We start from the raw sequence: 26482 nt of genomic DNA, 5'->3' as shown, positions 1-26482 counted from the left end.
AGTTGTTATCACTGAACAAAGTCAGATCACCAGGAGGCTGTGGACTTGAGCTATATGGTTTTGAAACCCTGAAGCACTCTGATCACTGAGTTCAGCTCTGGCATAACACCACTGGCTTATCTGCAGATGGCTGAGAAATAATCAAAGGAAACTCACTGCTTTATTAGTGGTTTGCTATACGTAGAGGGCACTGAGCACTAAGCAATCTAACCTAAATACCCACCAAAGAAATTTCTTCCTACTTATGTGACAGGAACTATCTACTTTTTTAGAGGAGGTTTCTCCTTAAGGCAAGGCAAATCACCAATGATTTTTTTAAGGTAATTTATTTTGAGAGAGTGCACAAAGATGAGCAGGGGAAGGGCCTAGGGAAGGAAAAGGGGGGGGGGGAGAGAGACAGAGAGATAGAGAGACAGAGAGAGGGAGAATCCCAAGCAGGCTCCTTGCTGTCAGCACAGAACCTGACTCAGATCTTGATCTCATGAACAGAGAGCTCATGACCTGATCATGACCAGCTTGACTGACTGATCCACCCAGGTGCCCATACCAACAATTTTTTTTATTGACAGCTATGCAGATTATATTTCCCAAAAATGACCACAATAGTATGTTCCATTCCAAAACCTTCTGCAACATGACCTTGCTACTTACCCCCGTCAAGAGGATGAACCTATTCCCTTCCCCTTGAATCTAGTTTGTCTTAGGGTCTTGCTTGTAGCAAAGGGTTTGCAGCAGAAGTGATGATGCAGAAAGGGCCATGTAGTTTCAGTCTGGTTCTGTCAGAATCTAGCATCATTCTCTGAGAAGCCTGAGCCACCTTGGGAGGTCATGCATAAATACTCCAACAGCCCCAGCTCAGCCTAGTGTTTTGAGTCATGACTTCCGGGAAAACAGATACGGGAATGAAGAAGCCTTCAGAGGATTCCAGTCCCCAACCTTTGAAACTTCCCAGCCGAGGTTCCAGACATCATGGTGGGGAGACAAACTGTGCAATAAAGGAGTAACATAGCACTCTGGGTTGTCCACACCCTGCACATGCCAAAGAAAGGTTTGATCCTTACCTGTTCATAAGAAGTAATCTCTGAGCCCTTGAAATATCTTTACCTGAGAGCCCTGGGCTGCACCAGATGATCTATGCTATCAATGTGATTCATGGTGGGGGCCTTGGGCCACACTGTAGCAGTTTGACTGAAAGGGCTGGAGATTAAAGTCAGCCATTGATGTAGTCAGTGTTACCTATATGACCGACTCAAATAAAAACCCTGCATGGCGCCTGGGTGTCTCAGTTGGTTAGGTGTCCAACTCTTGATTTGGACTCAGGTCATGATCTCAGGGTTGTGAGATCGAGCCCCAGGTCAATCTTGAGATTCTCTCTCCCTCTCCTTTGACCCCTCCCCCCCTGCTCTTGCGCATCTCTCTCTCTCTCTCTCTCTCTCCAAAAACCCCAAACCCTGGAAACTAAGGCATGAGTAAGCTTCCCTGATTAGCAATACTCAATGTGTTGGTACAAATCACTGCTGGGAAAATTCAACACTGCTCATTTGACTCCACAGAGAGAGAAAAACTGGAAGCTTTTGCCTAGTGTCTCCTGGATCTGACCTTATAAAGACTTTCTCTGTGGCTGATTTTAATCTGTATCCTTTTGCTGTAATAAATTATAATCGCGAGTATAACAATGTTTCTGAGCACTCTGAATTCTTCTAGCAAATCATTGAACCTGAGGGTGGTCTTGGGAACTCGTGAACATGTTAAGGAACCACCAGAGGGCCCTGTCTTACTTTCTGACCCACTGAATCCATTAGGATGATAAAATTAAATGCATATCACCCGGTTTCACAGTGGCTTGTTATGCAGCAATAGATAACTGGAACAGGAAATACTAAAGTTTGTAGCTCAATTTTACAAACTATTTAGAACTTTGTGGGCTGTGATCTATATTCTAACTTTTTTTTTTAATGTTTTACTTATTTCTGAGAGAGAGACAGACAGCATGAGCAGGGGAGGGTTAGAGAGAGAGGGAGACACAGAATCTGAAACAGGCTCCAGGTTCTGAGTTAGCTGTCAGCACAGAGCCTGATGCAGGGCTCGAACCCACGAACTGTGAGATCATGACCTGAGCCGAAGTCGGCCGCTCAACCAACTGAGCCACCCAGATATCCCCTATATTCTAACTTAAAACAATTTGTATAAACATATGATTTACATATCCTGATTGCAACCTGGCTTTGAAGTTGATCCTTTGTCTATTTCTCCCCAAATTCTGACATTTATCTCTTCATGCCTTATCTGGTATAGAGTAGTCCGCATAAATACTGAATAAACATATTCTTTTAACATGTGTATTATTAAACCTCCTCAAACCCATTGGAAAGGCTAATGGGAAAAAATATATATAAATATATAACTTACTTGAGACTTGGACATTTTCTGGGGTCCTTAGAACCATCAGAAAGTTTAATATCTGCTCTGTTGTTGATTCTGGGCTCTTTTCTGAAGCTCTAGTTCAAGGTCTCTAGTCAAGGATGCAGTGTTGATCTTCATACCTTCATTTCCTTCCTTCATAGAAACTATTTTATCCCAGGAAGCCAGGACCTGGGGATTATAGAAATTGTAACTGTGAGTATAACAGATTTTTCTGAGTTGTTTGAGTCCTTATTTGTATGTGTATATGTATTTTAGATATACATAAATACATATATATCTAAAACTTGTTTGCTAAAGTCTAAAGAAAATAAGTAATATGTATTACCTGATGACTTATTTTTCAATAAACATAATTATTTTATGTATGTTTTAATGTTTTTATGTATTTCTGAGAGAGAGAGAGAGAGAGAGAGAGACAGCATGAACAGGGGAGGGTCAGAAAGAGAGGGAGATACAGAATCTTAAAAAGGCTCCAGGCTCTGAGCTGGCTGTCAGCACAGAGCCTGACGAGGGCCTTGAACCCACGAACCATGAGATCATGACCTGAGCCGAAGTCGGACACTTAATGGACTGAGCCACCCAGGCACCCCAATAAACATAATTATTTTATAATAAAGAAACACAAACAATAAAGCAATCACCACTAAATTATGTAATTTTACTGAAAGTGTACTCAAAACTAAATCCACAGTTAGAGAAAGACCATTGCAAAGAAATAGGGGAGAAAAATGTCCAGTGAGAAATTTTTAAAAGCCTAAAAAATCCAGAGAAACAGGTATAAATACTGGAATCGTGCTTGCTAATCTATCTTGGGTACCTACATGTGATCTTTAACTGTATGAATAGTTAGTACTGTTCTGGTTTTTTGTTGTTGTTGTTTTGTTTTTTATTTTCTAACAAATGAGAACAGAATCTCAGAGTAGTTGAGAAACTTGCCCAAGTATACATAGTAAAGTGGCAGAATATGGTTAAACACCTAGGTCTGCCCAAATCCAAAGTCCATAATCTTTTCTCTGAATTAAATTTACCTGCAGGTACTCCGCTTACCTGGAAAACCTACAAGAATCAATTAGTAATTACATTAGTAATAAGTTCAATAAAGAAAGAAAAGAAAAACATTTTTTAAATAGCTGCTTTTATATCTCAGAAAAGAAAAAATTAAATAACCATTGGAAACGCTCAAAAACAACAAAGCTGGGGGCGCCTGAGTGGCTCAGTCGGTTAAGCGTCCAACTTCGGCTCAGGTTAAGATCTCCCGGTTCGTAGGTTCGAGCCCCGCGTCGGCCTCTGTGCTGACAGCTAACTCAGAGCCTGGAGCCTGTTTCAGATTCTGTGTCTCCCTCTCTCTCCGACCCTCCCCTGCTCACTCTCTCTCTCTCTCTCAGAAATAAATACAAGATTAAAAAAAAAAAAAAAAAAGACAACATAGCTGGCCAAACACTGACCACAGCAACCCCATTCACTGACCACCCCCAAAGACACTCCCATTCCTGACTTCTTTCATGAACACCCCAAACACTGACCTCTCCTCATTTGCCCCTAATCAATGACCTTAACCCGAAAGACACAAACCCTACGTGCATTCCAAACATTGACCTAACGTCTAGGTAACACCAGTCACTGATTTGCCTCCAAGACCCCAGCCCCAGTCACTGACCTCCCCCACAAAAGCAATACCCCAAGTCCTAACACCTTTCTCCAGTCCACTCCAATCCCTCACTCGCCAGCCCTAGGGCTGCACCATTTCCCACTATCCGGCTCCCTCAAGCATGGAATGCATTCCCCACCCCACAACGGCTTGCTTCTCTCACGGACAACCCAAAACCTCCCTTCCCATAAACTCCAAATCTCCACAAACCAAGCTCAAACTGATTCCGCTCCCAGAACATGAAACTGAGACCCCGTAATAGAGCTTCCTCGCACCAGTTAGGTTGGTAGAAAGGGCCACGGTCCATCACTCCGGCTTTAGACTCACAAACGATACTATTGCACTTCCCAGGTCAAGTTTAACTTCTTTGGCATCCGGGTTGCCTACCACCACGCCGGGGGCATCCTTCCACCGACGAAGATTCCGTTCAGCTTTCAGTCTTTTAGACAAAGACACAAAGAGGTAGTATGGCGGCGCCCTATTGGCCGAGTTATGTGGGAGCCGCCATCTTGGATGAGCTGCCGTACGACCTCTTTCTCCGCCCAGGATAACCGTACTACTCTCGTTACGTCAGTTGTGAACCACGCAAGGGACGATGCGTTGCGTGGAAGCCGGAGGCACACCAAGCCAAAGGCAGCAAAACTTGGCAAGCAGCAAAACTTTACAGCAGGCATGGCCATTTTGAACAGGGTGCACATGTCCGTACGTGAAAGGGAGTCGTCCTTTAGGGAGTGGAAAGCAGGGGGAGGAATCTTAGGGAGAGCTTATGAAGAACAATAATATAGGGCTTGGAAAAGCCAGAGTAGTATGACAAAGGCAGCATGACTTACTGTGGCCACAGAGTGAACTAATTTAGTTTAAGGAAAAGATCTCTTCCTCCCAGGATTGCTGGTTGCCGTTAGGTGACATCTCCAAGGTGAAAGATGACACAGTAGGTAGAGCTAGTAGTGAGGGAGGGGTAACGCTGTTCGCCAAGGTGGAGGATGGTGAAATGCTGAGAAGACTGGAAATTGTTCATAGAAATTTCTTAACAGGCTTTATCTCAATTCAAATGTTTTCACATTTAATTTTTAGTGAAGTTATTATAATTGGAATTGAGTCAAACAGAATGAAAAATTTTAATTGGGTAGATAATTCCAGATTGTTGTCCAAAACTGCCCTATTAATGAATACACTTTACTGGTTGCTATCCTTCCTGAAGGATTTGATCCTAAAACTAATAGGTAATGTTTAATAAGTGTATACACATTTTTTGAACAGGAAACTATTTTAGGCATAATAGATTATCTTAGTGATCTGAAAGCTATAGATGGTGAACCTAAATATTATCCTCACTTCCATATGGGAGCAAGAAAGGCCAGATCTATCAGAATGTCCATTTTCTCAACACCTCATCAATCTTTTAAATTGTGCCATTTGAAAAGTGAATAAAAAATCTTAGTTTATTTTATAAGGTGTTTTTTTACTTCCATTTCCCTCAGTATTTTAAATTGGTTATCTTTTTCTTAATCCTATTAGAGCATTTATACATATTAATTCTACCTCCATTCTCTTATATTTACTGACATCTGTATTGTTTCTCATTTGGCGCTATATGAATAAAGGAACATTCTTGTGTAAACCTTCCTGAAGACATACCATTTCAGCGTTGATGAGTAGATATCTAGGAGTGGTATTACTGCTCTCATATGGTTCTCAGTTTTATTTTGCAATACTCTTAAGCTTAGGAGTTAGTTTTGAAAGGATTCTTAGTGTTTCAAAGATTTTTGATAAGTAAGATGGATATACTTACAATGGATTTTTATTTGGGGACATCATCCATAGATGTATCATGAAGGAAACTTCAAAACAACCCTCCTGCAAATACAGTCCTCTGCACATAGGCATTTCCTCTTCCTCTTTTTTCCAACAGAGTTGTATGTATTTTTTTTAAATGTTTGTTTGTTTGGAGAGAGAAAACAAGCAGGGGAGGGGCGGAGAGAAGAGAGACAGAACCCCAAACAGGCTCAGCACCATCAGCGCAGAGCCCAGTTCAGGGCTTGAACTCACACACCCGGAGATCATGACCTGAGCTGAGAACAAGTTAGATGCTTAACCAACTGAGCCACCCAGGTGCCGCCAACAGAGTCATATTCATTGGATTAGATTTGATGTTTACATTATGATAAATACATAAATACTACTCATAGCTCAGCCATGTATTATACTATGATTATTTTTCCTTTCTTGCACAATTTTTTATTCTCCCTGGAGTTGTCTTATTTATTCCTTCTAGAAATTCTGGCCTCTAGTTCTCAGAGAACTAATAATCCTTGTCACTGGCTCCACAGAGGGACGAGGAGTCCATAACCACATGTAACTTGCAACCTGGACATTGGCTGGAGACTGCTCTCTTCACCTTTACTGGGTGGTAATTGTGTTCTTGGGGGTCACATCCGGGATTCAGAGGCAGTGTGTTTCCACCTCCTTTGTCACTGGGATGCAAACCTCAAACCTCGGAGCCCCGGGAGAAGTGACCTCGTTTGGCATCAGTGGACTGCTTGGCAAGGATGCACAATGGAACCTGGCGAGGCCCAGGAACCAGCTCAGGGAGCACTGCCTGTCACCTTGGTAAGAACCCAGGTTTGTTTTGGTAGACCTGCCCCTAAGAGGCAAAAGGGGAGCCTCTCAGAGTTACCTGAGTAGTTCCGTAAGGAACGAGACTGCAGCTCCAAGGTACTGGGTACTGGGAAGTGGGTTGGAGTCCCTGAGCGACTGTGTGTGAATGAGATGGACAGCGGAAAGTTTCCCACCTGACCATTGGGCCGAAGAGAGTGTTGAGTCTCCAACACAGTTCCGTGGGGACCTCATATGGGCTTAGGGCGGTGTCAGACTTCCATGGGAGTCTTATCTGGCTCAGGGCTTGATACTCAACCTGGCAAGGCTAAGAAATGCCTAAAATATTTCCAAGAGGAGAGCGGCCAGAAACCATCAAAGTAACTGTGCATCTGGTCCAGATTAGTCCCTCCCTTCCTCCTTTTCCCCCTCTTGTGCATGAAATTTGTCTCTAAGGGGGAGGAAATGGGTGAAAAACAGAGTAAACCGACTTCTCTAGGGTGTGTGTTGAAGAATTTCAAAAAGGAACATTCAGGAGATTATGGCATGAGATTAACTCCTGGAAAGCTCTGGACAATCTGTGAAATTGACTTACCATCGTTCGGGGTGGGCTGGCCCTCCGAGGGCTCACTTGATAAGGAACTAGTTGGCGAGTGTTCAGGGTCATTGTGGGGGACCCAGGCCACCCCGACCAATTCCCTTACGTTGATTCTTAGCAAGATCTGATGCTATCCTAGCCACCTTGGCTAAAAGTCTGTATTGAGGAGAACTGTAGAGTTATGATGATGGCTCGTGTCACGGCCATCCAAATGCTAGCCCAAGCCTGAAAAACCCACACTGTTGGGAGAACCTGAGGAGACCTCACCGCCATATGCCCCACTGTACCCCTCACTGCCACCTGTGCCTCTAGCCGCCCGGGCTGCTGAAACCCCACCAGAGCCTGCCCGTAGTCCTGGGGACTCGCCACCTCTAGCACCACCAGCCTCTCCAGATGTGACCGGCTCACCTGGACCACTTGTCCTAACCTCATACACCCCTTCCGGAAGGCACATAGAAGATCAGGCCAGCGGAGACAGTCCCTCCCTGCAGCAACACCACCGAGCCCCATAGGGAACCTAGGGGACCTGTTTATTATGTATGATCAGAAAGGCCAGATCTGAGGAGGCCAACATATTTTTGTGTACCAACCTTTTACCACTATGGACCTCCTAAATTGGAAGCACCACACTCCCTCCTATACAGAGAAGCCCCAGTCTATGATTGAACTAATGCAGTCCGTAATTCAAACCGACAAACCTACCTGGATGGACTGCTACCAACTCCTTCTGACCATCTTTGACAGAGAGAAGCACTGTGGAATTACCCAGGTGGCCCAAAAATGGTTGGAGGAGCATGTCCTGACTGGGACACTAGACACCTAGGCTTACGCTCAGGCTCACTTCCCTGGGGAGGACACTACATGGGACGCAAATGACTCAAGTGTAGATAGAGGGCTCACAAGGACTGAACGGTATCAAGAAGCCCTTCTAAATGGCATGAAGGAAGGGCAGTGGAGGGGAATATGAGTAAAACATCTGAAGTGCTCCAGGGACCGGAGGAGAGCCCGAGCCAGTTCTGAGAGACTATGTGAGACATTTTGTTTCTATACCCCTTTTGATCTAGAGACCCCCGTTAACCAGCAGATAGTCAATGCGACTTTCGTAGGTCAGGCCAAAGGGGGCATCTGGCCCAAGCTGCAAAAGCTAGAGGGTTTCGCCGGCATGCGTGCCAGTCAGTTGGTGGAAGTAGCACCTAGGGTGTTTGTCGACAGTAACCAGGTGGCACGGAGGGAAGAACGCTGGAAGATGCAGAAAAAGGCAGGCTTGTTAGTTGCTGCCTCGGTAGAGTGGTCGGAACAGTCCTGGAAAGGTGGCCCTCAGGGACGGGGCCAGGACCAAATCGGGGACTGGAGGGGAGGATCATCTCGCCCAAGACCAAGTGAGGGTGGAACCAGTGTGCTCACTGCCGTCAGGAGGGCCACTGGAAAAACGAGTGCCTGCTGTGGCTCGGTAATTCTCAGAAGGGACCCAAGCAGAAAGAAAGGGGCCATGGGGTCCTGGGCTGCCACCAATCCGCATCACAGCCCCATGGGGCTCCTGAAGATGATTCTGTGGGGATAGTTGCCATAGAGGCCTAGGAAGAGCACTAAGACAGGCTGGGCTCTACTTTGTTAGGCCCCCAAGGGCCTATGGTCTGAATGGATGTGGGAGGTCGACCCATTGACTTCCTAGTAGATACTGGGGCAGAACACTTGGTGGTGACTCAACCCGTGGGCCCCTTCTCACAGAGACAAGCCTCCGTTGTGGGGGCCATGGGCAATCAGGCAAACTGAATTGCTGCCTTGGCAATTCAGTTTAGGCCGCCATGAAAATCATCCATGAATTCCTGTACCTCCCCTACTGCCCTGTGGCTTCAATGGGCCAGGACCTGTTGCGAAAGCTGCAGGCCCAGGTAACTTTCAACTCTCACCAACAAGCTGCTCTGACCCTGTGAAAGCCGGAAGCAAAGATTATGACTCTTACAACGTGCTTGGTCTGGGGCTCCCAGACACGTCCAAGCCCTTCTTCTTGTACATTCATGAACGTACTGGCAGTGTGGTGGGAGTCCTAACCCAGATGTTGGGGTCATGGCACCGCCTGCTGGCATATCTCTCCAAGCAGCTCAACTCTGTTGTCTAAGGCTGGCTACCCTGCCTACAGACACTTGCAGCCATGGCCCTCCTAGTGTCTGAGGCTGATAAGTTAATTATGGGACAAGAATTGACACTCTGAGTGCTACATTCAGTATTGACACTAATGGAGTACAAAGGACAATTCTGGTTAACCAATGCCCGGATGGTCACATATCAGGGAATGCTATGTGAGAACCGCGTATTCACCTATAAGTAGTGCAGCCCCTAAATCCTGCAACCGTTTCCTGTCGGTCCAGGTCAACCAGATCATGACTGCACTGAAGTCATGGATGAGGTGTTCTCCAGTCGACCAGGCTTGATGGACCAGCCCTCAAGTCCCTAGGGACCCCAACGCTGAGTATTTCCCTGATAGTAGCAGTTTTGTGAAAGAGGGAGAACGCCTTGCAGGGTACTTTGTGGTGACTCTGAATTCTATCATTGAGGTTAAACTCCTGCCAAAGATGATTTCGGTACAAAAAGCAGAGTTCATAGCGCTAACCCGAGCTCTCCAACTGGCAGCAGGGATACGTGTTAATATACACACAGACGCTAAGAATGCCTTCCCCACCCTCCACGTGCTTGGGGCTTTATATAAAGAGAAGGGTCTAATAAACTCAGGAGGAAAAGACGTAAAGTATGGTAAGGAAATCCTTGAATTCTTTGACGCTGTGTGGCCCCTAAAAGAGTGGCAGTCAGGCCTTGTCAGGGACATCAAAGAGGAAGCACCATGGCTGCATGCGGAAACTATAAGGCAGGCAGAAAGACAAAGCTTGCAACCTCCAAAGGAACAGCAGAATCAGCGACTTTAACCACTGCACTGTTCCCTAGTCCACTGGGCAGAATGGGACCCTAATTACTCACAACACGAGAGTACCTGGTTTAAGACTGAAAATGCAAGCTACCTCCCAGGTGGATGGGGGAAATTTGAAGACAGCTGAGTAGCAATTCCTGAGGCCATGATTCCAGCCTTCCTCAAGCAGTTCCATCAGGAAACTCATATTGGCTGGACAGCTCTTAAGATTACTTTGAGTAGACCTTTCTACATCCCTTGGCTCTCCAGCATAGCCCGAGCAGCGTGTGAGCAATGTGAAACGTGAGCCCGGAATAACCAAGGCCGCCCCTGGGGTGCAGAGTATCAGGGGAGCCCCATTTGAAAATATGGTGGTGGGGGCACCTGGGTGGCTCAGTCAGATGAGCATCCGACTTTGGCTCAGGTCATGATCTCATGGCTCTTGGGTTTGAGCCCCACATTGGGCTCTGTGCTGACAGCTCATAGTCTGGAGCCTCCTTTGGATTCTGTATCTCCCCCTCTCTCTGCCCCTTCTCCACTCACACTGTCTCTATCTCTCTCTTTCTCAAAAAATAAAGAAACATTAAAAAATTATTAAAAGAAAAAGAAACTATGATGGTAGACTTCACTGAGCTTCCCTGGGTCCAAATCTGTAAATATCTCTTGGTCTTTGTGTACACTCTCTGGCTAGGTGGACGCCTTTCCTACTCACACAGAAAAATTACATGAAGTGGCATGACTTCTTCTAAAAGAAATCATATGTGCTGCCTGGATGAAGTTTTTAATGTAGCTTTTGATGGTGGCTTTACTGTCATGACCAGACCTAGTCTCTTAAATATCAAACTGTAGTCCAAATTCCAACTTTTCAGTGCCCTTTGGCTTTGGTTTTTGTTCATACCAGTAGAGGGAAGCTAAGTGTCCCTAATCTTTGAACATGATCACGACAGTAACAAACCTCACTCAAATATCTAGTGTTGATTACAGAAATGTTAATTGAATAAGCTGATTGATTAAAATTGGAAAAAAAAAAACAGACAAAAAAAGAAATCATTCCTCCATTGGGATCCCTATCACTATGGGATCAGATAATGGTCCAGCATTCGTGGCTGAGGTGGCAAGGAGTTAAAGCACTTGAACCGAACCCGGAAGCTGCAATTAAGTAAACTGTCAGGGAACCCACCTACACTGGGACCAGGTGTTGCAAATTGCCTTGCTAAGAATCAAGGTGTAGGGGTGCTGGGTGGCTCAGTAGGTTAAGCGTCCGACGTCGGTGCAGTCATGATCTCACGGTTCACGGGTTCGAGCCCCTCATCGGGCTCTGTGCTGACAGCTCAGAGACTGGAGCCTGCTTCCGATTCTGTCTCCATCTCTCTCTGCTCTTTCTCAAGGCTTGAGAAGCTTGAGGAAGCCCAAGCCAAAGCTTCAGGAATCAATGGTTCGGTAGAACAAATAGACTGTCCTTATTTTCTTTATATATTTCCTTACCGTGATGCACTGTCACTCCTTGTTTCTTGCTATAAATGTGAATCTTGCCCTACTTTTCGCCATGGGATTGGCATAGGCTACCCTGGGTGGCTGGAAGTGTGGTGAGAGGTTTCTGTTAGCATGCACTTTTCTTTTGTGGATAGGATGCTTCATTAGTATTGGTTGCTTCTAATCTGGACCCCTCCTGTAGACCTAGATTCCTCATAATGTGACCCACTTATTTGCATAGCCAGGTCAGGCGAGGGAGTCACTTGGACCCTACTCTACCATACTCACTTCTCATGCCAAGGAAAAGTCCTGGAGACCTACAGACACAATAAGACTATCTAATTCTATCTGCCAACGGAAGAGTCAATACACTTGCCTTGATCCACAATAGTCCCCCAATGAAGATTGGTTAGAAGTCCAATCCTACCAAGAGTGGGAGGGGGGCTTGGTCAGCTGGACACAAATTACTAACCCAAAACGACTGGTGTCAATGTTGTTTGACGTATGTGCTCTTATAGGTATTGGCCCAGAGGCGTCTGTCATGAAAAAAGCAGGCACTTGTCATAGAGAGCCCAAGCACTTTTTTTTTTCTAGGAGAGAGAGAGAGAGAGACAGCGTGAGCAGGGGAGGGTCAGAGAGAGAGGGAGACACAGACTCTGAAATAGGCTCCAGGCTCTGAGCTGGCAGTCAGCACAGAGCCCCACGCGGGGCTCAAACCCACGAACCGCGAGATCATGACCTGAGCGAAAGTAGGACGCCTAACCGACTAAGCCACCCAGGCGCCCCCAAGCACTCTTGATATACCATGCAGAGGCTTAGAACGGGAGCAGGAATACTGACTCAATGACAAATACATGTGTGAGGAAAACGGTTTATGTGCCTATTACACCTGAGTTTTTATGCCCCAGCTGGAGCTATGCTTCATGGGCTACTTGGGAAAAAAGAAGGCACAACAGTGCTCCTTCATAAGGGGCTGCTACCTCTGGTTGTCACTCAAAGGCTTGTAACCCTGTCAATTTTACCACCATTAACCCAGGAGATTGCAAATGCAATGGGGCACCCGAATTGGCATCTGGATCCATGCGCGAGGCAGAGACCCAGGGACTATGCTATATGTCAAGAGAGTCACTACCGCCCATCCAACCATGTCCCATCAAGTCTTCCACTCCTTCTACGAATAAATAAGAAATATTTCTTATTATCCCCCTCTCACTTCAGTCACGGTAAGAAACTTGTTTCTATCCCTAGCAGAGACATAGCCTAGACTCTAATGATCTCTTCTTGCTATGTATGTGGGGAAACCAACATAGGGGATCAATGGCCATGGGAGGCTAGAGAATAAATCCTTGTGAACCTTATAATGGAACAGAATTCCCCAGTCGTATTACTGGGGTTTGGCTCCTCAAAACCTCAATTATTGAGAAAATTGCCTTGCCCGGTGGGGAAGAAAGTTCACCATCTCTGTCGGAAACCTAACATGCCTAGGCCAAAGATTTTATAACTCAACTGTCTGGGAAACCCAATGGTGGGGGTCCCCAGATCACCTTGAACCAGATCCCCACCCCCTTGTCTAACTTCTCTCATCTCTGAGAGGCCTGGGACAATGTCGATGCAGCCATCAAATGGCAGGCCCCAGGTGGATTATACTGGATATGTAGAAGGACAGCCTATACAGTACTTCCCTCAGGCTGGTCATGGTCATGTGTGCTGGGAACTGTTCGTTCATCTTTCTTTTCTGCTTCCACTTGCCAGAGGGGAACATTTGGGAGTCCAAGGGTATGGGGACAGGGAGACTCAAAGGAAACGATGTGCCCTACAAATTGGCAATTGGAAACGTGATAAATGGCCTCCTGAGTGTATAATCCAGTATTACGGCCTGCCACCTGGGCAGAGGATGGGTCCTGAGGTTACCGCACTCCCATTTACATGCTAAACTGCTTAATCAGACTGCAGGCAGTTGTAGAAGTTATAACCAATGAAACTGCCAGGGCTCTTAACTTACTAGGTAGGAAGCAAACCAAAATGTGCAATGCTATCTATCAAAATTGTTTGGCCTTAGATTACTTGCTTGCTTCTGAGGGAGGGATTTGTGGAAAGTTTAACCTGAGCAACTGCTGCCTACCGATAGATGATGAAGGAAAAGTCACAGAGGAGAGCAGAGATCGAATGAGGAAGGTTGCTCATGTCCCAGTCCAGACCTGGAAAGGTTGTGAGCTGGGAGGAGTTATTTAGAGATTGGTTTTCAACTCTCAGGGGATTCACAACCCTCATAGATATTATTATCTTGCTTTTAGGAGCTTGCTTAATTCTACCTTTGCCTAGTTCCCCTGATTATACGGTCTGTCTCCAGCCTCATTGAGGCACTGGTTGTAGGGAAATGGCCACGCATGTGATGTTATGGAAATATAAACCTCTAAACCAAGGTGATGCTCTTTCACCCAAAGGAAGGGTGTTCGAGCATCAAAGAGGGGAATGTTGGTAGAGTCCCTCCCTAAAGAATGTGGTGGAGGCCTCCCTAGAACAAAGGAAGGTAACAGTGCCCAATCAACTATACACGTATGTGTAGCTCTGACACTACTGTGTAACTTGGACTGTATCAATCAGACTATACATATATACATCACCATATATGGCAAAGAAGTAGAAATTGCATAAAAAGCTACACCCTTCTGTGTCCAAAGCTCAGTTTTTGCGTATGAACCCACTGAGCCCATGTGGGCACTACGAATAAAGTTGGTTTCTGGACTGAAAAGCCTAGGTGTCTCACCTCTCTGTGTGAGAATTCTGCTACAGTGTCTCCCTCCACCTCCCCAAAGGAATCTTGGTTTCTTCCAGTCGCAGTTTTTTACTTCCTTGGATGGTGTTTTCCCTCTCCCTGTATTGTGAGTGCTTCTCCAGATACTGGAGAAGATACTGGAGATTCTCCAAATCTTCCTTTGCCCTCCATATCCAGTCGCCAGTGTTCCTGGGGTATTTGCCCTTTTTCCTCCGTTGACAGGTGTTTTCCTTTGTAGGAACACCTAACTTCTAAGATGGCTGTGCCTTTCCCCAATCTTTCTCTGCGCGAAGTCGTTTGTTTTACTCGCCAGCGCGCTGAGATGGACGTAGCTTATCAGCTGTTTGTCTTGTGTCAGCTGGAGCTTCTGAAAGTCAGTGCGGTTTGCAGCGCAAGATTTAAGGTGCAAGAAATGGGAGTGTTTTCCGTAGGTTTTCACTGTGCCTGGTGTTGCCTGGCTACTCGCCAACAGGGCTACTTCGCCTTCAGTTCGTCAAATACTGAAGGATGGCCGCCTGGGAGACCCGTGGCCGGATGGGCGCGGACATATTGATTCCAGGAAAAGCCGGAAGTCCAGGTGTCCGTGTTGGGTAGAAACGCTGGCGGCCCTCGCCGGCCGCCGTCGCTGGCGGGGAGCTGGGCATGGGCGCGGCCGGAGAGTTCGCGGAAGTGCGGCTTGTAGGAGGTTTCCGTGGGGTCGATAGAAAATGAGGTCTGTGTGTGGGTCGGTCTGGGGAACAGGGTGAGAGGACCGAGGTGACTGAGGGGTCCGTGGGGGAGAGGAAGCAAGTGGGGGCTCGTGGTGGGGTATCTGTGGGTGCGGTGCCTTTGGAGTCGGACCTGAAGGATTGTGAGGGTTAGTGATTACATGTCTGTCGAGGTCTACGTTTCCGAGTCTGCGGTCAGGATTTGGTGCCTGTCTGTAGCGCCTGGCGACTGCGGACTAGTTCCGGAGGTGGTTTTTGTTAGTGAAAGCGGTGTCCGCTTCGGATTCGGGTTTCGCCCTGTGGCTCAGTGATAGGAGCGGGGGCACAGGGGTAGCGAACTCCGGTGTCTGGTCCAGGTTTCGTGATTATTCCGAGGGTGGGGGAGTGACGAGTGTTTGGGGTCAGGTCCGGGTGTGTCAGCCCTTGAGAGGTTTGTGAGGGGTGAGGCAGGTTGGTGGGTGGGGGGCTTCCAACCTTCCTTTCTCTGTCAGCTCTTCCAACCCAATCTCGAGTTTTGCCTTACACATCTCTTCCTCTTGACCCCGTAGATGGGAGAGCTTTGTTGGAATTCGAGAATTAAACACATCTAAAGTGGTAAGGTTTCTACTACAGACGGGGATTTTGCTCTTCCTGCAAGTTTATTGTGTGTGCACATACACACACTAGGAAATGCTTCTTTTCGATGCCACTGTAACACAAGTAAAATAATATTTCTTTTTTAAGTTTATTTATTTATTGTGTGAGAGAGAGAGGAGGGAGAGTGAGAGAATCCCAAGCGGGCTTGGCGCTGTTAGCACAGAGCCGAAGTGGGGCTCCCTCTCATGACTGTGAGATTTTGCTTTTACTTCTGGATGTAAACCTGGTGTGGAATTGCTGGGTCACATGGTAAATATTTTTAACTGTTGGAGGAACCATCAGACTATTTTCCAAAGTGTTTGCACCATTTTACATTTCCATTAGCAGTTATGAGGGGTTCATTTCCTCCACATACTCACCAACACTTGCTGTTTTCTTTCCTTTTCTTTGTTTCTTTTCCTTTCTTTTCTTTTCTTTTTTTTTTTTTACTATATCTCAATTGTGCTTTTGATTTTCATTTCTCTGAAGAATGATGTCAGTCATCTTTTCGTGTGCTTATGCTATGCATAACTTCAAAGCATATATCTTTTAACTAAATATAGTTAGCATTTCTTAAAGCTGCATAATATTTCACTGGATGTGTATACTTTTATTCATTCAATTCTCATTAGCAGACTTAAAATTATACTCTTTTATCAGCTTTGCATGCTTGTTCCATTGTTTCTTTTGCAACGATTCCTAAAACTGGATTTTTCTGGATGCTACCAAAACCTCTATTGAAGGTATTCAATACAAACTGTTAAACCATGCCCCTAAAATAGTCATGTAACACTGCTCTAAGAAATGTATTTTGAAATGCTATCAATATATTTATTTAATTTTTAAAAAATGTTTATTTACTTTGGAGAGAGAGGAAAAAGACAGAGTGTGAGCAGGGGAGGGGCAGAGAGATAAGGAGACACAGAATGTGAAGCTGGCTCCAGGCTCTGAGCTGTCAGCACAGAGCTCGACATAGGGCTCGAGCTCACAAATCATGACATCGTGACCTGAGCCAAAGTCAGATGCTTAACTGACTGAGTCACCCAGGTGTCCCTATTTATTTACTTATAAGTAATCTCTACACCCAATGTGGGGCTCAGACTCATGACCCCAAGATCAAGAGTTGCATGCTCTTTGAGCCAGGCAGTTGCCCCAGAATGCTATCTACTTTTAGATACAAGTTCTGTAATCAGCCATCTGACCAAAACATTTTTTTTTCACACATCAGAAATATTATTTTTTTAGTTCATACAATGTAAGATGGAAAACTTATTTTGGTATATGTTCACTCGAATCTCTGAAGTTCTGACCCTTATTTAATCACATTGGAGGAACTTTTAATAATATCCTTCCTCTTCTCTGATATTGATTATTCTTATTTGGTTCTTTTTTTCTCTTATTTGATTATCAGATTAATTGGGTAGGATTTCCAGAATAGTGTAATGAGGTGTTAATTGCTCATCCTTGTCTTGTTCTTGGCTTTAAAGAAGGTACTTGAGGGGCACCTGGGTGGCTCAGTCGGTTAAGCGTCCGACTTCGGCTCAGGTCATGATCTCACGGTTCATAGGTTCGAGCCCCGTGTTGGGCTCTGTGCTGACAGCTAACTCAGAGCCTGGAGCCTGTTTCAGATTCTGTGTCTCCCTCTCTCTCTGACCCTCCCCTGCTCATGCTCTCTCTCTCAGAAACAGGTAGAACGTTAAAAAAAAATAGAAAAAAAAAGGTACTTGATTGTTTTACTGAACATATGTAGGTCATATTGGATTTTTTTTTTATTGAGGTGAAATTCACAAAACAACATTAACTATTTTAAAGTCAACAATTCAGTGGGTTTTAATATAACATTGTGCACACACCACTTCTCTCTAGTTCCTGAACATTTTTATCTGAGAAAAAAACCTGAGAAAACCCTAAGCTGTCCCTGTGACTAATCTCTACACTCAATGCAAGCAGGAAATGAACAGTAAGGCAGAGTTGTAAATAGCTGTAATAGTTTGGCTAAGCACTGAAGGAGTACCCGGGAGCATCCTGGGATACAACACACAACCAGGAAACATATCAAGTGAAAGAAGCCAGACACAAAGGTCACATGGTTTATGTGACCTTTATATAAAATATCCAGAATAGGTAAATCCACAAAGACAGAAAGCAGATTGGTGGTTGTCAGGGTCTGAGCGAGCAGGGGGGTGTAGAGAGACAGCTTAGGGTTTTCTCTGTTTTTTTCTGAGCAGGTTTCCTACCCTGTGCATGTACTTGGCTTTATGAATTCCGCAGTATGCACTGGTACTTTTTTTTAATTTAGATTTTTTTTTTAACGTTAATTCATTTTTAGAGACAGAGACAGAGTGTGAGCGGGGGAGGGACAGAGAAAGAGGGAGACACAGCATCTGAAGTGGGCTCCAGGCTCCGAGCTATCAGCACAGAGTCCAATGTAGGGCTTGAACTCACTAACTGTGAAATCATGACCTGAGCTGAAGTTGAACACTTAACAAACTGAGCCACCCAGGCACCCCGCAAGTTGCCTGTTTCTTGATTGAGTGATCACTCTGCTGTTATAAACCTATGACTTTTTCAGAGTTATGATAAAGGTTTTGTTTTGTTTTTTATTCTGACAGTTCTTACTTTTTTTTTTTTTTTATGTTTCTTTGGAGGTATGAGCCCTTGAAACTTCCCTCTCTGTCATTGTCATTCAATGGGAATTTTCCTTCATGATGTACATGCGGGCTGTTTTGTTGATCACTGGTACTTTTTTAAAAAATAAACTGAACATGGGGCGTCTGGTTGGCTCATTTAGAGGAGTGTGCCACTCTTGATCTCAAGGTCATGAGTTTAAGCCCCACGTTGGGTGTAGAGATTACTTAAAAATAAATAATTAAAAATCTTAAAAAAAAAAAAAAAAGAAATACACTGACTACAAATGCAATTTAAGTGATGGCTTCTAATCCATCCCCTTTCTCTCCCCAGAGGTAATGGCTTTCCTTCCTTTCTTTCTACTTTCCTTCCTTCCTTCCCTCCTTCCTTCCTTCGATTAAAAAAAATTTTTTTTTAAGTTCATTTAGTTTTGAGAGAGTGTGCATGTGCATGAGCGGGGAGGGGCAGAGAAAGGGGGACAGAAGATCTGAAGCGGGCTCTGTGCTGGCAACTGAGAGCCCAGTGAGGAACTCAAACTCACAGACTGAGATCATGACCTGAGCTGAAGTCAGACACTTAACTGACTGGGCCACCCAGGCGCCCCGAGATTTTACCTTTTATATTTAATTTTTGTTAATGTTTTATTTATTTCTGAGAGAGAGACAGTGTGAGCAAGGGAGGGTGAGAGAGAGGAAGACATAGAATCTGAAACAGGCTTCAGGCTCTGAGCTGGCTGTCAGCACAGAGCCCAACGCGGGACTCGAACCCTCGAACCGTGAGATCATGACCTGAGCCGAAGTTGGCTGCCCAACCAACTCAACCACCCAGGCACCCCAGATATTACCTTTTTAAAGTAATCTCTACACCCATTATGGGGCTTGAACCCACAACCCTGAAATCAGGAATCACACGCTTCACTGATTGGGCCAGTCTCTCATGACTTTCTTGAACTTGGTTTAAAGCATGTTTTTATACTTTCATTCAATGTGTATATGGCCAGAAAGAATAGTCTTGTTCTATATGCTTTAATTTTTTTCCATTGGTTTGTCTTTGTTTCTTTCACATAATCATTAATGAAAATGGTTTGTTAGATAATGTTTTGCTGAGCACATTTGTCTTCAAACTGAGGCATGTACAAAGACTTTGAACAGGTCCGTGAGCACCCGTGATTTTAAAGGAATAGATGTCCAGCTCCTCACCTTTCACATGACTCCTTCCAAACACTGACCTCTGTGAGAGGCTCCAGTTGGGGGCGTCAAACTGTGTTATATCTCCTTTCATGGCTCCTTTTACAGACCCCGCTTTCACTTCCTAAAAGAAAGCCCCCACATACTCACAATCAGGTTTCTTTGCTCCAGAGTGCAGTAGCCTCTGGGGTTCCAAACAAAGGGACAGATGGCCTTGAAATTAGGTGAGCGACAGTAGCAGTGATAACATCTGGGCCCAGAGGAAATGTGCACTGAAAGTGAACTTAAGTTTCATCCTACAGGTTGTAGTTTTGGGAGCAAAATCCATCAAGCGAAGCAAGGAGCAGATCTCAGGACCTGCGTGCAGTCATTTGTGGGGACACCATTGACCAGAGACCAAGATTTCTAACCAGGAATTTAGGGCGGTGCAAAGAGAAACTAAAGACACAGCGTCACCATTACTGGCTGTTTTCCAATAACAGAAGAAAATGATTAAGGACCAGGTGGCTTTATTTTATTCTTCATTCTGTGATTGATTTTGGGGGGACTTTAAAATGCAACTGAATTAAATGGAAAAGTAGAAACTAGTAAATAGGATTTGTGCAGAAGTAGATTTAGATTCCAACTCCAGTATCAAGACAGATAGGCTCAGGACCATGTTGTTGTTAGAGTCCACACTGACTAACTCGTGTTAGAACATCCCAAGTGCCTGGAGCATCTTGCAGGCTACGTTAGCTTCAGCTTATGTCCAGTGTCTCCGACGGCCTTTGCAACTGGAGAATCACGATGATCATGGGATAGAACATGACTGGGGAAAAAGCAGACTTGTTCCACAAGGATGTCACTATGTAGTTCATGGCACTTAGGCATCCGGACTTTTGTTCAGGGGTGCTTCCTAGACGTGATATGGTGCCCTGAACTTCAGCTTTCTCCTAAATGCAAAAGAGGGTTTGTCAGAGGCCTCTTTGAGAGTAGATCAGGAGACCTCAGGGGGCATAGTTTTTTCTGGGACCATAATGAGGGGACCCATGGACCCTGCCTTGCAGCTGTTAGGGTTAATCTGGAAATAAATCTGGAAATAAAACCCAGGTGACTTAAGAAAATGGAAAGACCACATGACTTTCAAAGGTCCTTATGAACAGGGGGCTGAACTGATTGGTGTTTGAGTTCAGATATGGCAGCAGGGAGTTGAAGGTAATGTTGTCAGGTAAGGTTGTTGGGATCCAGGGGGTTTCCTTTCAAACTCCCCCTTATGTTAGCACACATTCCTTACTCATGTTCAAAGCCAATTTCTGTCTCCTATTTTATTTTATTTTATTTGCTAAAAATTTTTAAAAATATTTATTTATTTTTGAGAGAGAGAGAGCATGAGCAGGGGAGAGGCAGAGAGAGAGAAACACAGAGTCTGAAGCAGGCTCCAGACTCTGTCAGAGTCCGATGTAGGGCTCAAAACCATGGACCGAGAGATCATGACCTGAGCTGAAGTTGGATGCTTAACCGATTGAGCCATCGAGGCACCCCATTGAGATACAGTATATTTTAAAGTTTATTTATTTTGAGAGAGAGAGTATGTGTGTGAGTAAGGGAGGGGCAGAGGGAGTGGGAGAGAGAGAATCTCAGCAGGTCCTGTGACTCAGAGCTCAAACCCACAAACTGTGAGATCATGACCTGAGCCGAAATCAAGTCGGCCACTTAAGTGACTGAGCCATCCAGGTGCTGTCTCCTTCTATTACCTTTTAAAAATTAATCCTACAGAAATACCTAGATATAATTTAAAGGTAAAAAAACTCCAGTGATTACAGAGTTACACAGCAAAAGTAGGATTCTTCTTCATGTATATATACAGCCAGTGCTTCAAATATATACATTGCAAATGTTTTTAGTTTAGTAGAATTTAATGACTGCTTATTACAGAAGCTTCTGATTTGTTGAATGATGCTTGACTGCATGCTTACTGAATACTTTGTTATACATAGGTTTGAACATAGATGTAGATGTATTTGGCTTCTATAACAATGTAGTTTAATAAATATCCAAAGACCTGGGGTGCCTGGGTGGTTCATTCAGCTAAGTGTCCGACTTTGGCTTAGGTCATGATATTGCAGTTCACTCCTTGAGCCCCGCATTACGCTCTGTGTGTCAGCACAGAGCCTGGAGCCTGCTTTGGATTCTTTGTCTCCCTCCCCCGCTCACACTTTGTCTCTCTCTCTCAAAAATATAAAAACATTAACATTTTTAAAAATAAAATTTAAAAATAAGACAAAAATAATTAATTTTAAAAATATATACAAAGACCTAAGTGTATAGATGTGGCCTAGTTGGTGAAAATGAGCAGAACAACTTCTTCATATTCTCTCCATTTCAGGAACTAGAGGACCAGTCATATTAAACAGGACCATGTCGTTACAGGAATCGCTGACACTGGAGGATGTGGCCGTGGACTTCTCCCGGGAGGAGTGGCGGCTCCTGGCCCCCGCCCAGAAGGACCTGTACTGGGACGTGATGCTGGAGAACTACAGGAACCTGGTGTCCGTGGGTGAGGACGACTCCCCTGTGTCTCTCAGAAGGTGTCCTCTGTGGGCTTCGGAGAGCTCTGGCGTGTCTGTGCTGCTCTGCAGTGTAGATTCTCAGTCCCCTCTCTGGCCCCAGATTTGAGGGTGTCCTGTGCCTTTCCCGAGAGACCTTTATCTTTGCCTTCCAGCAAATTGCAATTGCATGGCCCCTGTGTGGCAGACTACGGCCCAGGTCACAGAGTCTGCCTCTTCTGTCATTTCCCACCAACAGGGTATGTGGCCAGCAAGCCAGATGCGCTCTCCAGACTGGAACGAGGGGGAGTGTGGATGATGGAAGATGAAATCCGCCGGCGAATCTGGCCAGGTGAGGGAACCAGCAGGGAGGATGGCGAGGAAGTCGCATTTAGTCACTCAGAGGTATCACAGCTGCAAGGGTGACTGAGGACCTGTGTCACAGAGCTCCGGAAATATCCCATAGAAGGTCCTTTGTCTTTCAGGTGCTTAGAGGACCTATCTCTGTTTGAGTTCAATCTGTGTTTATTTCATACAGGTCTCCGTTTTTCTCCTCTGGGTTTCTTTTTAGAATCCTCCAATCTCATCAGCCTTCTTTGCCCAGCACTGTATCATCACCTCTGCCTTCTGCTTCTCTTGCTCCAAAAGTCCACCTTCCATGCCTCTCTCCAAAGAGAAATGTTCGATTTGAGTACCGGCTTCTGACTAGTGCCCCTTCCTGTCCCTTTGGATAACGTCAATTTCCCTTCCTAACATTCACCTCCAGTCATTAACTCTCTCTCCAGTCTCTTCCCCTCTGGAGAATGGAGGGTGAGGCTGAAAGTTCCAAGCTTCTCATCATGGCTTCGTCTTTCTGCTGTCCAGCCCCCATCCAGCAAGCAGCCCACCCAGAGTCACTTTATGAGAACAAAAGGCATTCTTATTACCCAGGAAATTCCAAGCGACTTGTGAGCCCTGTGTCAGGAACCAAGGTCAGTAACCAATCATTAGAACAGAAGATGCTGAGTGCTCTTATCACTGAGGAAATTGTAAGGGTTTTGGGGGCTTTCTGTGGGAACCAGGGCGGTGAAGTGTGTTTTTCCCTAGACACTTCCTTACCTCCTTAGCTCCCTTATTTAAAGCCTTTTGATTTCTTAAAATTTCTCATTCTTTGTTCTCCGCCCAGATGACATCATTCAACCCCATGCCTGCTTTGTTTTAATTTTCTTGTGTAATTGTTCATTCTGATCATTATTTTATTTTATTTATTTTTTAAAATATAATTTATTATCAAATTGGCTTACATACAACACCCACTGCTCATCCCAGCAAGTGCCCTCCTCAAGGCCCATCACCCACCTTCCCCTCTCCCCCACCCCCATCAATCCTCAGTTTGTTCTCTGTATTTAAGAGTCTCTTATGGTTTGCCTTCCTCCCTCTCTGTAACTATTTTTCCCCCTTCCCTTTCTCCATGGTCCTCTGTTAAGTTTCTCAAGCTGATCATTATTTTAGTCTTCTTATTTGAGCTGCTGGATTCATTCTCGTGAGTCTTTCCTTTTCCTTGTGATAATCAGCAACATTAAGTCCCAACTAATCACATTACCAGTCTTATATAGGATGGAAATTTCTCTTCGGTTAACTGTCTCCATAATATGCTGTCTCTTGCTTATTTAGAATTTGCTCCCCTTTTCCTAAAGTCAAGGTCAGCTGTATTTGAAGGAGTCTTTTTAATGTGTTCTATACATAAGGATCTTTCCTTGGTTCATCGTCTGAAAGATTTTCTGATTACCTTAAATGGATTTTTGGTGGCCCAGTACATATGAGCACCAACAGCCGTGAGCGACAACAGCAAAAACAAATTATTTTCAGAGACGACATTGTACGAAGAGAAAGTTAAGCAAAATAAGCAAATAAATGTGATGTCTTGTGGGGAAAAGTCCAGGAAGATCGGTGAGACAGCAGTGGAGACAGCAGTGGAATCGTATGCGAGGCCCTGGAGCTGCCAGAGGAGATGGGAGTCGGGCCGGGGCCTCTAGGCTTAGGTCTTCAGGGATGGGAGTAACTCTTTGGTAAGAGCCTTTGAGCAGCTGTATGAGGGGTGTGAGGGCCTGGGTTGAACTGAGTTGCCAGAGGACATCATAGCAAATTCAAAGGCCTGAGGCAGGAACATGTTTGAGGAACTTCAGGGAAGCTATTGTGAGTACAGGGAAGGGAGCCAGAGGGACAATGGCTGATGATCACATGGAGATAAGGGCAATGGAGTCGCACCTTGAGTTTAGATTAGACAGCTTGTGTATGAACTTGGAAGGACATTTCAAGGGCTTGATATTTTTAAAACATTTTTTTTTTTTTTGAGAGAGAGAGAGAGAAGACAGGCAGGGAAAGAGCAGAGAGAGAGGGAGAGAGAATCCCAAGCAGGCTGCATACTGTAGGCACAGAGCCCGTGCAGGGCTCGAACTTGCAGTGAGATCACGACCTGAGCCGAAATCAAGAGTCTGTTCCTTAAATGACTGAGCCACCCAGGTGCCCCAAGAACTTGATATTTTTAAATAATGAGATAAGAAAGCATTAGAGAGTTTTCAGTAGGAGATGAATACAAAGTCATTTATATTTAAGACGATAGCTTTGGCTACTTTGTAGAAAAGAATGGTAAGAGCTGAGGCTGAGGGCTGAAATCCAGCTGGGAACCTGTTGCTATAGTCCATGATACCTGGACAGAGAGGGTGAGGGTGGTCAGCTTCTGAATGTGTTTATAAAGAGGGCAGGATCCAGTAGATCTTGTATAGTATGTGGACAGGTTAAGAAGAGCCTTGGACAACCCGTGGAGGCCTGCTGGGAACAGGACTCCTGAAACGACAAATATGTCTGGAAGGTTGTGGTCCAAAGCCATTTTTGCTGGCTATAAACGGGGTCTCAGGAACCAGAGGGAGCACACAGCTCTTCTTAAAATTGAAGGTGTCTATGCCCGAGATGAAACTGAGTTCTATCTAGGCAAGAGATGTGCTTATGTGTACAAAGCAAAGAACAACACAGTGACTCCTGGTGGCAAACCGAATAAAACCAGAGTAATCTCGGGAAAAGTAACTCGTGCTCATGGAAACAGTGGCATGGTTCGTGCAAAATTCCGAAGCAACCTTCCTGCTAAAGCCATTGGCCACAGAATCCGTGTGATGCTGTACCCCTCAAGGATTTAAACTAACTGAAAAGTAAATAAAGGTGTAGATTTAAAAAAAAAAAAAAAAAAAAAAAGAAGAGCCTTGGACAAGGGTATCTGGGTGGCTCAGTTGGTTAAGCATCTGACTTCTGCTCAGGTCATGATCTCGTGGTCTGTGAGTTCAAGCCTCACATCGGGCTCTGTGCTGACAGCTCAGAGCCTGGAGCCTACTTTGGATTCTGTGTCTCCCTCTCTCTCTCTCAAGTAACTATTAAAAAAAAAAAAAAAAAGAGAGAGAGCTGTGACCAAGTAGGAGTCAGAAAGATGGTATACATTAAATGCAGGGTTTTCTTTTCTTTTGAGAGTGTGCTTTTGTTCGATTCAGGGTGATGGCCTGGGCTAGTCTATATATAATGCCATAAGCAGGCCCTCTTGAGCCTAATTGGTTGAGCCACAGTCTTCATATGTGCTGGAAGATACTGAATTTAGTGAGAAGTAAAGCAATATATTCTAGGAGTAAGATTTTAGTAGAAAATAGAGGACAGGGACTCCTGGGTGGCTCAGTTGGTTGAGTGCCCGACTTGGGCTCAGGTCATGATCTTGTGGGTATGTGAGCTCGAGCCCCGCATTGGGCTCTCTGCTGTCAGTGCAGGGCCCACTTCGGATCCTCTGTCCCCTCTCTGCCCCTCACCTGCTCATCCACATGAATGCACTCTCTCTCTCTCTCACAAATAATAAACATTAAAAAAGGAAAGAAAGAAAATAGAGAACAAAATGGCATGTAAGATGTGGAAGTTCAGCTTTTAAATGAGGTGTCTTGTGCTACAGTTCTGGGCTGTGTGAAGTTAATTGTCAGTGAACAGTAAAGCTTGGAATACTTTAGAAACCAAGGGGAAACAGCTTACAGTGACATAGATGGGGGAAGGGTAGCATGATATGTGGGAGCCATAAATAGGATTGGAGTAAAGATGATGAAGGGCAAAGAATGCAGGGATGAGTGTGGAAATGGCCACGGCTATGTGGGGCTGTCAGAGAATTAGCCTGACTCCAGCCACATGAAGACCAGGTTTAGAAGAAATTTGTAGGAGAACTTGTGGAGCATAAGCATGGATAAATGGGGTATCGTTGGAGACGTAACTTATTTCCAGGGTAACTTTTGGAGACTTGCTTAGTTATTGAGGTAGAATGGTGGAGCTGTTTGATTTGTATCGTCCTTGGATATAGGGTCTCCCTTTTTACCTGGGTCACAGCAGTGTCTATGCATACAGTAG

General features: G+C 45.0%; 2 protein-coding genes across 2 annotated transcripts in view; both read left to right on the top strand.

Annotated features, from left to right (window-relative positions):
• Positions 1-21950: 21950 nt before the first annotated feature.
• Positions 21951-26482, top strand: part of LOC120222358 — a 39477-nt gene continuing 34945 nt past the window's right edge. Inside the window, exons 1-2 of the mRNA XM_039220157.1 lie at positions 21951-22089; positions 22338-22430. Coding sequence (XP_039076088.1) covers positions 21951-22089; positions 22338-22430 — 232 coding nt within the window. The remainder of the gene's footprint in view (positions 22090-22337; positions 22431-26482) is intronic.
• Positions 24919-25267, top strand: LOC120222372 (60S ribosomal protein L35a-like). Its single transcript, XM_039220171.1, has one exon. It carries the CDS (start codon positions 24919-24921, stop codon positions 25249-25251), a length of 333 nt encoding a protein of 110 aa, XP_039076102.1. The 3' UTR covers positions 25252-25267.

This window comes from Hyaena hyaena, unplaced genomic scaffold, assembly GCF_003009895.1.
Source record: "Hyaena hyaena isolate Hyena2069 unplaced genomic scaffold, ASM300989v1 scaffold_871, whole genome shotgun sequence".
Lineage (NCBI taxonomy): Eukaryota > Metazoa > Chordata > Mammalia > Carnivora > Hyaenidae > Hyaena > Hyaena hyaena.
This window is presented reverse-complemented; position numbering and strand designations above follow the sequence as displayed.